The 12,726-nt window shown below is 37.5% G+C and overlaps 1 protein-coding gene across 2 annotated transcripts in view; it reads right to left on the bottom strand.

The window, feature by feature from the left end:
• The window catches only part of XPO6 (exportin 6), a 96,946-nt gene that overhangs the window by 38,615 nt on the left and 45,605 nt on the right, over positions 1 to 12,726 (bottom strand). For both annotated transcript variants that reach the window (XM_016136795.2, XM_016136797.2), the window contains 2 exons: positions 8,032 to 8,485; positions 4,677 to 4,803 (listed from right to left, as the gene is read on the bottom strand). In XM_016136795.2, the coding sequence (XP_015992281.1) occupies positions 4,677 to 4,803; positions 8,032 to 8,485 (581 nt within the window). The remainder of the gene's footprint in view (positions 1 to 4,676; positions 4,804 to 8,031; positions 8,486 to 12,726) is intronic.

Genomic DNA, 12,726 nt, shown 5'->3' on the forward strand with positions numbered 1-12,726 from the left:
GCCAAGTTTACATATTTAAACATCATGAAAGTAACACTTACAGTCTTACTATGCAACAAATTTGAAAATGAGCTTCTTAAGTCTTGGGCATTATCTCAACTGCAAACTTAGGAGTGTCCTACAGGCTAACTGCAACCTCTAACCTGGTGTTAAGGACAATGTGAGGAGAGAAGACAAGCCGTTGCAGGGTCCTATTCTGGACCACTGTATTAACTAAAGAACCTTGAGATTCTAATTTATACAAAATCCAGGCACTATATTCTCCAACATCTAGTCCTTCTTATATACATTCATTTTCAACTTGTGGTCCCCCAGTCCCTTACATATCCACTGAAATTCTTGCTACTTCCAAGAACTCTTTGGTTTCACTTTTGAGTATTTCATTGAACCACGTAATTGGTGGCAGAATCAGATATGGAAAAAAATAATACCATCTTCTTCATGGAGCAGTTTTCCTTCCATTTCTATCTATGAGGAAATTCAGAAGTTTACAAGGGAATGTACAGAATTTGCCAGAAAAATAACTAACACTGGGTGGCAGCTGCCAATGTGCATTTTGTACCCGAGCTGAATCTAAGGTAAAAAACTGTTACTTAAAAAGTAGGTAGACTCTAAGCTCACAACCCACAGGGTAGAACTAGACTGCTACAGCTCAATCGGGACCACTGATAGGACCATCCTCAGAAAACTTATAAAGACCATTTCCTGTCTCCACTTATACTTTGCAAAACCAAGATGTCCATGAGATAAGAAAAAGCAGAAGAATAAAGCTAGAGAAACAACGAATAAGCCATGAGAAAATAAGATGGGTAGCTGGCAGACTGACATTCAACTTGCATAGCCAGGAAATATATGTAGCCTTGTCCTGGCTTTGGCACACTGAGTTTCCCTTAAGTAAGTCACCCAGTTGTCCTTCCTTAGTTTGAAGATACGCACCAGTCCCTCCAAAGAACATTAACTGATCAGATCATGCGGAAGTCCTTTTGAGAAAAGCCACCACATAAATCCAGGTTTTACAGTGATACCAATATACTTTACAAATATACAAATCTTCCTCATGAGTCTGAATTGAAGATTTACTTTGTGGCTCAAGGCTGGGGAAAAAAAGATGGGCAGTTATACCCTCTGTGGAACCTGAAACAGTAGCATTCACATCCATACATGCAGGCCTCACTGTGAGACCTTATGCACTGCCCATGGTCTGGCTGTGGGCACAGATGGTTACGATCATAAAGATGATAGGCTGGTTATACTTTTGGAGTCATTCAACCTTTCAGAATCCATGACTCATAGACCCATATTAAAAATGTACCTGTACTCAGATTTACTTTTCAGATTCCAGGGCTGATTAATACAGAAGGTCCTGTCAAGTCTCTTTAAGAATAATATCACTAATAATAGTATCACTCTTATCCCCACATGGTTTGTAGTGGTTAGCTGTCATTTTCATCAGTCTATCTGATGTTCACAATTATCCTGGAAAGTGGACAGATCTGTTTTCTATATAAAATTAAAAAAAAAAAACAAGGATATAGAAACCAAGGTTCAGAAGCAAGGTTACCTGCCAAAGGAGACATGATAAGGAACAGAAACAGAACTAGAATATGGATCTTAAGACTCTGGTCCAGAGCCCTACCCCACGCCCCAAGCCATACCATCTCAGAGTTTTAGAAAGAAGGGGCAAAATGAAAACTGCAAGACCAAGAAGGAATTGGTAATGATAGAATAAAAGAAGGAATAGAATGACAGAAATCATGTGCTTATACAGACACTTCAGGGACTCAGCAAGGAAAGAAAGTGATGGTAGAGGTGAACAGGTGGTGAGCCCTAGTGGCTGGAGGGACTGAAGCAAGACACTTAGGTAAAAGAAAAACTGCAGGAAAAGAAATAGCGAGGAACTGGTAAAAGGAAGATACTAACACCATCTTTATTACTATTCTTTCAAATATGTTTACCAGTACTAAGATGTCTATAAATTTTAGAAACAAAAAGCAAAAATATTGAGTACTCTCATTAACAAATACCCTTCTAGACAAAAAGACACATCTTCTCGCTTTCCAGATAATTAAACTATGATAAAGTTATCTGGAGAGCATTTAACTTCTTATTCTTAAATCTTATTCTTAAAAGCTTCCCTGCCACCAGCTCCTAATCATGTCTCCTTGGGCAGGTAACCTTGCTTCTGAACCTTGGTTTCTATATCCTTGGGTTTTTTTTATTCTATATAGAAAACAGATCTGTCCACTTTCCAGGATGATTGTGAACATCAGATAGACTGATGAAAATGACAGCTAACCACTACTAGCTCCTAATCATAGAGTATGCCTTGCCACCTCTCCTCCACTCTGCCTCTCCAGCAAAGGGCTGCCTACCCTACAGTAAACCACATAGAGAACATTCCAGGTTCCTACCCCTCTGCCCGATGCTCAGAGTCTGCTTCTTCTGCCCAGGACACCAACTCTCACAGTCTGAGAGCCTGCACCCAGAAAGAAAGGGCCTGACACAGGAGGTCAGCTGACAGAAGGGAGGTCAGCTGACAGAAGCTCGCTGTTTGCTTCATTACCATATCTATTTCTTTTTTCCAGTATGTAAATAGAACATGTGGAAATGTAGAAAACCACCACTTTCAATTCAATGGAAAACAAACACACAGGATTCTAGTGAAAGAATCATCAAAGATGAACACTGGCCAAAGACCATGAAGATGCCCACTGCAGCCTATCTCCTTAAGTGAGGAAACTAAAATCAAAGGAAATAAACAAACAAACAAAACCAAACCTTTCCAAGGACACAGACCTAATAGAAATAACCAGAACTCAACACAGAATTTTTGGGTCCACGTCCAAAAAAGTAGGCATAAGACATGAACACTTCAACAAATTTTTTTAATTTTCTTCTATACCATATATACCAAAAGATCCCTTTCTACATAGGGAGCAAAACAGCAAGACATTTTCATTCCATTTTTCCAAATAAACTCCTTCTTTCTCACCTCAGCACTGGCTCCTTAACTTTCATTTCTGCTATATTTAATCCTAAGGTATCTATCAAATCCTTTTTTCCTGTTCCCCTTTAAGATTTCTCTGGACCTGTCTCAAAACTTTCCCACCTCTGATGCTTCTCTTCTATATCCTCATCCTCCCACATCTCATCACCTCTGCTATTCCTTCTTAGGTCAGGTGAGCTCGGTGTGTTTTCCTCCTTGTTCAGCATTCACTGGCTCCTCTGTCAGACATCGTAAGACTTCCTCAACCTTTAGTCATCCTCTTTCACCTGCATCCTTCCCCCTGGTTCCCAGGAATGGTTCAGCCTTACCATGGGTAATCTGACTTTTATGTGCCAAGTATCTCTTTGAGAAAGGCTAGCTCTCACATTAAATTCTTACTCCAAATCCCCTATCACATACACACCCCCCTCCAGCCTAGACCCTTGCCTCTCCTCTAGTCTCAATTAGGCTACATTAGTAGTTCAAACAACCCAGCAGTTTCGTCCCTAGCATATACCAACAAAAGAGCTACAATATGTACCCCAAAAAATGTATGCAAAAATGTTCACTGCAACATGATTCATGATCACCAAAACTGGAAGTAGCCCAAATCAGCAGTGGAATGGATTTTCAGATAATGACTTACTATAAAGCAATAAAAATAAACAAACTACTGCCATACAACACAGATGAATCTCACAAACAATACTAAATGAAAAAAAGCCAAACGAGACAAATATGCCTTGTACATTTCTACTTAGAGAAGTCTAAAACAGGTAAAACTAATCTGGGATGTTAAGGCCAAGAATGGGATTACTTCTGGGGAGAAGTGTGGGGGAAGTGACTGGGAAGGGACAGGCGGGGATTTCCAGGGATGCTGGTAATGTTCTACTTCTTGACTGAGGTGGTCGTTATATGGTTTGTTCATTTTGGAAAAATGCATCAAGCTGTACATGTATGATTTATGTACTTTTCTCTGTGTGTGTAATACTTCAATAAAAAAGATGATTAAAAACACATACAATGGACACAAGGGATAGGTATAACAGAAATGTCTAAAAGTAGACTGTAGTAATGGCTGCACAAGTCTATAAATTTATTGAACATCAGTGAATTATACAATTACAATGGGTGAATTTAGTAGTATTTAAATTTTATCTCAATAAAGTGTTAAAAATATACATATGATAAAGACTGAATCACTAGAATATAAACTCAATGAAGGCAAGTACTTTAAGGGTTATATGCCTAGCTTCTGGAATACAATAGGAGTTCAAAAAACATTTGTTGAATAGAGGGAAAAAATAAATCCACCAAAACTTAACTCTTAAGAGCTTCGCTCTTCCTGTGGTGACAGTTATAGAAATATAAGTCCTTATTTCAGACTTTTTCTATATTTTGCTTCTCCAACATAATAGGGATTAAGAGCACGAATCCTGGGTTCATATCCTGACTCCATCACTTACTAATTGTATGACCTCGAGAAAGTTACTCTTTGTGCCTCAGGTTCTTTATCTGTAAGACAGATATGATAATAATACTAATACCTCATGGGGTTGTTATGAAGGATAAATGTATTAATCTTCACATAATAAGCACTATGTAAATGTTTGGGAAATAAAGTAGTTCTTCTCTGGAAACTAACAAAAGTAGACTTTCTGGGGAGGAAGGGGCAGTTCTGGTGCTTTACCTGATGAAATGTGTACTTGAACAAAAGTGTCAAAAACTCCACCACGGGGAACTGGGAGTAGGACTCGATTCTTCTTAGGTGCACACTCACAAAAAGCCGAAGAAAGTCAGTAAACTTCTCAATGTAGCTGAATTAAGACAAGAAGACAAAAGGTGACAATAAAAAACCCAGCAACCTCCTTAGAACAGATCTCAAATTCAATCCAAATTTCTTTCAGTACAGAACTATACAGATTTATATTTTCAGTTAAAAATATAAAGGTAAAGGCCTGCAAAAATTACCTACAGCTCAGGCAACCCTTCATTCCATTACCACCTGAAACATAGCAAAAAAGCAACTTTAATCCTCAGACACTATGTACTATAAGGCATCTTATAAGCTAGTGCTCTCATATTTTCCAACTCATTAGTGTTATGACCCAATTAAAGTGAAAGGAAATGGTACTAAAAAGTTGATGGGCGGATCATTTGTGTCATTTCAATGTGGCAAGTATAGAAGATTGTTTTCTATGCCATGAGGCTAAAACATTAAAATAAATGTGCTAAAAAGACCAAAAAAACAAGGCTATACATAAGGCATGGCATCCAAGTAAGATATATTCAGGCCTGCCCTCTCACTTCTGGTGCTAACTAAACATAGCACATCCCAATCCACTCCAAAGTGATTTCAAATGTAAGGAAGGGAGACTGTTAGAGCTGAAAAAGCCTCAGGACAACTTAATCCGATGCTCCATTTTAAAGATGAGGCCCAGAGGGATAAAGTGACCGGCCTGAGGTCACTCAGCCAGTTCATGGCAGAATGGAACGACCATCCCCTCCCAAGCCAGGGCTCCTCCTTTTCACATCACAGTGCATCCCCAATTTATTTGTATTCACAAAATCACTTCACAGAAGAGAGTGGGTCACAGCTGCAAGGATAGAAATTTTTGCTATTAAATACACAGCACATCATCACTCTCACATTTCAGAAACTGTCATTTTAAGCTCCTAAATACCAAAAGGTGATTAGAAAATGAGATGGACATATCTCTATAAATCACATTTCAGAGACCAATAAAAAAAAGATAGACATAAAAGGCCTTAGCCAAAAATTAAATAATGGCTAAAATCAATTCTGAAACTCCTAACTACAAAACACTATTTTTTAAACCACAGATACATAAAATAATAAAGGGGGAGAAGATGATTACAACTCAAAAGAGCAAAACTGGCCCATAACTAAAATGTCACATACTGTTCCTGGGACCTATTGCCCCGAGGGTGGCCAACCGGTCTGTCTGACCTCCACGCACATATAAACTTATTTGTAGGTTTAAAAAAAAAAAAAAAATTAATGTATTTGATAAGGATCATGGGGCCAAATACTTGAAAAACAGTAAGGCACTGAAATCAACTGTTTTTAGAGACAGAAAAGTACAAAGAGACTTCTCTCTGATGCCTTCAATCACTAATGCTCATGAGTAGGAAATTCTCACTCCTCACTCAGCTTATTACATTTTTACATGGATTTTCAAAATCGCCAACCAGTTGGCTGCTCTTTGAGAAGATGCACTCAATTTCCTGCCACCCATAAAAGAATAAAAAGAAGTCATGGGTAATATATCACGCAATCTCAATTTTTATTTTAATCTCCAACCCAATTTTTTAAAGAATACAAACAAAGCTGTTGAGTAGCTAAAACTACAGATTTTATTTCACCTCATTTTCTTTCCCTTCCCCACCTTCTGGTACAGGTGCTAATGAGCAGTAGAAAGTTAGAAAAAAGGCAGTAAAGGAGAAGAGAAGCAAAGGACCTGGGTAAGTAGCTCCTCAACAACCGAGAATGGACTGAGCTGTTTAGAATTAGTGGTAAGGGACTCAAGAGCCAGGAAGCGAGCACACAGTATTATGTCACCTTTCTGCTTCCAGGCACCTCTCAGCTTTCACGGGGCAATAGGAAGCATAGGATTAAAATAAAAAACCAAGAGCACAAAAGTTACATGTAACAAAATCAATACAAAGATAATCCATGACAACATTTCTGTATCACCAGAGGATTAGCCTTAACAAACATTATGCTACAAGTAAAAGTCAAATCAACTGATAATGGTGGTTGATACAAGCAGCTAGATTTTTTTTTTTTTAATATGAACATAAAGCCTTTCTTAACCAAAGCTAGAAAGAATATAAAATGTGTTTGAATACCGGCCTTTGAATTCATATAGAAAGCTATTACCAAATAATGAAAAATAAAACATATTACTATACTAGATGAGTTTTTTTTAACTGTACAGAGAAAATTTTACACAAAGCTTGTTTACAATGAGATAAACTAAAATAATCTTATGTACCAATTTTTTTAATTTAGAAAAACTTATTAAAATTGCTAAATTTAAAAAAACATCAAAACTGTCTTAACTTTAGGCACCTGACTTATATTCTTCTATTTACGGAAAAAGAAGTAATAGCTTAATAACAAAAAACAAGCCAAGGAAAATTGATTAAAATATTAACTTTGTTTGACAATCAATCTATACATATTTACTAATTCAATACAATTTATCTGCTTTGAAGTTTCTGAACAGTCAACATAATGTTATTAACATAAGTTTCCAATTCTCCCTCTTGATTTTATACCACAGCAACACCATATTAATGAAAGTTGTAAGATAAGTAAATGACATCATCTGCAAGGGAAATAAATAATGAGACCATGTCTCAGAGTACTGTGATAAAAGTCATCTTTTATAGCACTTAAGAAAGACAGGTTAGGTAATTTTAGGCTCCATTCAGATGGACATTAAAAAGAAACACAGATGTGTGTTACATTAACTGGTGCCCAAATTAACATCTCTCCTTTCTTTTGATGAAAATTGCTATCTGTGTAAACCTTACAATAGTAACAACATTCCCATATACTGCCTGATGTTCACTTAGGAAAAGTCAAATAGTAAAAACTGACAAGCCACATCAAGTGAGAAGGGGTGATCGTAACTCCTGTACCTCCACAGACCTCCTCTCCTGTTCTTGACTATGCATGAGCAGCAGTCTCAGTTCCTGCAGCACCTCAGACCTGCAGGCAAATAGTGAGGAAGAGGGGAGGGGGGTGGTGGAAGGGAAAACAGGAGATGGATGGGGAAAAAAGACAACAAACCTACACAATTCACAATCACTTTTCAAACTCACCTCAATTCCCTTAACCACCCTAGCCCTTCCAGCTAAGTTTAGACTTACTGGTACACACCTACCTTTCTGTTGCTCATCAGGAGCCCCAAATTCTGAAACCAAAGAGGATTACAGACACCATGCAACACACCATGATAACTAGTCAAAGCCCTTTCTCAGGGCACAGCCGACTCTACACCTATTTTCATTACCTCTCATCGAGTTCTTCTAGCCTGCTCTTCACCGTGTGGGCATTGTTATCCTTGGTGATTTTCTGCAGGAGGTAGAAAGTCTGCTGGAACATACGCAGTAAATACTCCTCGAACTCCATAGGCACGCAGTTCTTGGACATGAGTTCATTGATGCAGGACATGGCCAGGACCCCAAGCCGGCCGCGCTCCTGACCCAATACACAGTTCTGGCTGCTGCCGTTAACAGATGCCATCTTTCTGGCCCGGATGTCACAGCCAAAGCGCGCAAAGTGGAAGATGGTGGTAAGGAGGGATGGGGTGATGCTGGCAGACAGAGGAATCCAACTGAAGAGATGGGCCAGGCACTCCAAGGCCAGGGAACAGATATACTCACTCTCCGCATCGAGGATGGGGATTGGCTGATTCAACAGTTTGGCTGAACTAGGACTCTGCAACAGGTTACTCAGTAAGTCACCTGAAAATATAAAAGGCTTTTAAGATCTACACTATCAAATCTCTTAAAAATCAATTTGAGTAACTCTCCTTATTTAAAAAAAAAAAAAAGTCTAAGCATTACTATAAAGCAGCAGTTCTCACAGTTTGGTCCAGGAACCCCTGAAGGTCCCCAAGACCCTTTCAGGAGTTCATGAATTCAAAACTATTTTTTAAAGAATACTATAATATTATTTTCCTTTCTCACAAGTATACAACAGAGCTTTCCAGAGGCTACATTACATGTGGTATCTATTCAACAGAGAGAAAGCAAAAAAGCTCTTTCATTAAGATGTACGCAAAGATGTAAAATAATGTCGCTCTTCTCAGTAAATGTTTGTTTGCTTTGGAAAACATTTTTTATTAAAATATGTTTATATATAATGAGTTCATCAGTTATTTTTAAATAAATTAATAAATATTTTTAAGTTTTTTTCAGTTTCAAAATCAATAAACATAACTCACAAAGATCTTTGAGGATCTCAATTTTTATTTAAGAGTAAAGGAATTCTGGGTAAGGGCAGGTGAAATGGGTGAAGGTGGTCAAAGGTACAGACTTCTAGTTGTAAGTAAGTCCTGGAGATGTCATGTACAGCATGGTGATTACAGTTAATATATTTGAAAATTTGCTAAATCTTACAAATTTTCATCTCAAGGGAAAAAAAAACTGTCACTATATGGGATGAAAGATATTAACTAAAATTACTGTGGTGGTCATTTCACAACATATACATATGTCATTATATTGTACATCTAAAACTAACACAGTGTCTTATGCCAATTATACCTCAATTTAAAAAAAGTGGGGCGGGGGTGGGGTGGGGGGAGTGGGGAAGTTAAAGGTCCAGAGACTGGAAATTTAAGAACTACTGGGTTAGACAAGATGAGATCTGTGGACTTGCACCATCAGCACCACTGGGAGCTTGTCAAGAAAACATAAATTATCAGATTCCATCCCACACGCACCTACTAAAGTAGAACCTGGAGGGGCAGAGCCTAGGACTATGCATTGTTATAAGCTTCTAGTTGATTCTTATTCTTGCTTAATTTTTGAGAAGCACTGGACTAAAGGAAACCATGTAAAATGAAATGCAAGGGACTATAATTTTAAAAAGACAAAAGAAAAACATTCAAAACTGTAACGAGGAGAAAGTTTTTCCTAAAGATATGACTATACAAAACAAAAGGACTTACTCTGCCGCCCTTAAAAATAATAGAGTAATCAATCTTAAAAACTTTAGGACTAAGGAAGAAATGTGGGCAGGAAAAGCACATATACAGAGGAGAAAACACTGAATTCAGACTCCTCCACAATAACATTCCAAGCCAGAAAACAGTGGTGCAGTGTCTCCAAGTTCTAGGACAAAGAATGACTTAACCCAAAGCTCTCCTTTGAGTATAAAGGAAGGCGACATTTTCTCCAATATGCAAAAACTCAGATTATATATTGCCTACAAATTCTGCTTAAGGAAGTTGCTTAGCAATGACACTATGCAAATAAAGCAATAAATAAAAGTAAAAAATTAAGGAACGTAGAAGTTATGGAAAAGGACTAATGCAAGCATTGAATTAAATATAGAATCAAGACTAAACAAACATAAGAATTACAGAAGGGTGTGCTAACTTTCTCATTTTTCACAAACAAGAAGTCTCTACATACATGGCCTAAAATTAAAATATGTAGCAAGAAATCGGTTTCATAATTATTTTATTTTACATTAGAGGTATCATTTACAAACTAATTCTTTGTGAAAAAAAGCATCTCAAGGTCAACAATTCTTTCCATTTAATACCTTCTGTTAAGTTCAAGTAAAACTAAAATTTAATTGTGTTTATTCCAAATAAAAATATGTGACATAATGCCATTTTGTCTTTTTACTCAGTTCTATCTGTCTTATATATTATCTTTGCACAGAGAGATCTCTGGAATGATTATCTCTATATGGTTGAACACTGGGTAAATTTTTACATTTTATTTTGTACCTTAACCTTAGCAGTTCTGTTGTCTTAAACACTCTTAAAATTACTGAGGACACCCAAGAGCTCTTGTTCATGAACGTTATTTCTATTGATATTTCTCATATGAGAAATTAAAACTGGAGTCTTAAAATATTTACTTCATAATAATTCATTGTACTCATGAGAGAATAAGAATAAAAAAGACAATGTCTTAGTATTTTTATGAACACATATCTGACCTTGAAAGGGTTTGGGGGACCACCAGGGGTAATGAGAACTACTGCCTTACACTAATGTTGGATGAATATGAACAGATTAGTTAACCCTTCTAATCTCCTCAGCCATTAAAATGAGAATTTTGTAACTTATTAATAAGAGCATTAATTTCCACTGTTAAAAATATACTAACGAGTTGTCCCCTTGCATTTTATCTTGAAGTATATTTGCTGGTTTCTGTTGCAGAAGAGTTGCTTTTAATACCAGATGAGACTCATGATCTCAGCTATCCGAGCTGATAACCAGAGGATTTGATTTCAAAGAATGATGCAAGAAGCATGTTCAAGTAGAATCGGTAAACATTTCAATTTGTTTGTTACTGCATTATTTTGATTTTTGGAATTGCTGTGGTGGCTGTCTACTTGAGTCATAGAACTTTCTCTCTTCCAGTGACAGCGATTGTTTCTGGTATTACTTTGTTCGTCATTCGTGGACTGATGGCCATTTAGGGAAGATGCCGAAGTCAGGAGAAACCACTGCTACCCAACTAGAATTCTTGGAGTGTACACTTAACTAGGATCAAATTGAAGCCATAGCGTTGGAGGAACCAAGAGACACCACCTCAGTATGATCTTATATTAAAAATGGGCATCTTTGGGCCCTTGGCTTTTTAAAGTCTCTTGAACATTTTTAAGTAGAAATTAATTCTGGCTTTAAAACACACACACACACACACACACACACACACACACACACACACGAAAAATCCCCACACGTTAGCTCAGAAGAATTTTTCCAGAATGGGAACGCTGAATGAAAATATCAATAACAATGATGATGTTCAGAACATCTGATGTGCTATTATTATTTGCTTAGTGCTGCACTAGGCACTTTATATATATATTTTTTCATTTAATGCTCACAGCTCTGAGGTAGGTATTATTATCTGCATTTACAGGTTGTTAGAATAACTACAACATAGACAGATTAGGCATTTCTCCCACGTTCCTCAGCTAGTAAGAAGTAGAGCTAAAACTGAAACCCCAAAGCCCATGCTCCTCCCCAAAAGGCAGGTCACCTGCAAAGATTATGTAACCAGGAAAGATCATCAGTAAGAAAGCTAATATTCAAATATAGAAAGATGTACAATTTAAAGTCTCATATAAAATAGCATGTTTACACTATGACCACAACTATAGAAAGATAAAAGGACAAAAACTAAACAAAATTATGCAAAGGTAAATTTAGGTAAATAGGAAGACCTACGACTTTTTCCCCCTCAAAACCACAATCTTTTAACATTGTTTCTCAATAAAAGTGATTTTACTCTAAATGTTTCGAGATTTTTTAGATCCTAGAAGAGTTTTTCAAAACTGTATTTTAATCAAAGTAGAAGAAATCACCACAGAACAGGGACTCTGCTTCGTGCTGCAACATTTCCAATGTCAATTTGAAAGAGCTCAACAAGCTGGCTATATAAGGCGGCACCTTGAGTATAAAACCTGAGGGCAACTTCATCCACCCTTAATGGGCCTGGCCCTGACAGCAACACGTACCATGCCCCCAAAGGTGTATGGGCGACTCCAGTGCATTTCCTACAGTGGAAGCAACCCAGATGTAGCTGGAACACCTACAACAGGCTTTCATGCAAAGATCCCCTTGGTCTTGTATTTTTTTAATTATTGAAATCTTATGTTTTCCATTCAGTTCAACATTTACTAACTCAGAGTTTCCCAACCTCAGCACCACTGACATTTTGGGCTAGGAGATTCTTTGTTGTTCTATATACTGTAGGATATTTAGCAGCAACCCGAGCCTCCACTCACGTGTCAATAGTACTCGCTCCTCCAGTTACGGTAGCAAAAAAACCCCTCCACACTGCCAGATAGTCCCTGCAGGGCCAAGCTGGCCCAATTGAGAAGCACTCGGTCCAGTAAAATGGGGAGAAACTCTATTCAAGAAGCCCTTAGGAGAAAATGAGATTACAGTTGTTGGGAGTGGCCCTCCCAAGTCCCACTTCCTATAAGTAGCTTATAAAGGAATACATGT

The sequence above is a fragment of the Rousettus aegyptiacus genome, unplaced genomic scaffold (assembly GCF_014176215.1).
Source record: "Rousettus aegyptiacus isolate mRouAeg1 unplaced genomic scaffold, mRouAeg1.p scaffold_m13_p_8, whole genome shotgun sequence".
NCBI classification, from domain to species: domain Eukaryota; kingdom Metazoa; phylum Chordata; class Mammalia; order Chiroptera; family Pteropodidae; genus Rousettus; species Rousettus aegyptiacus.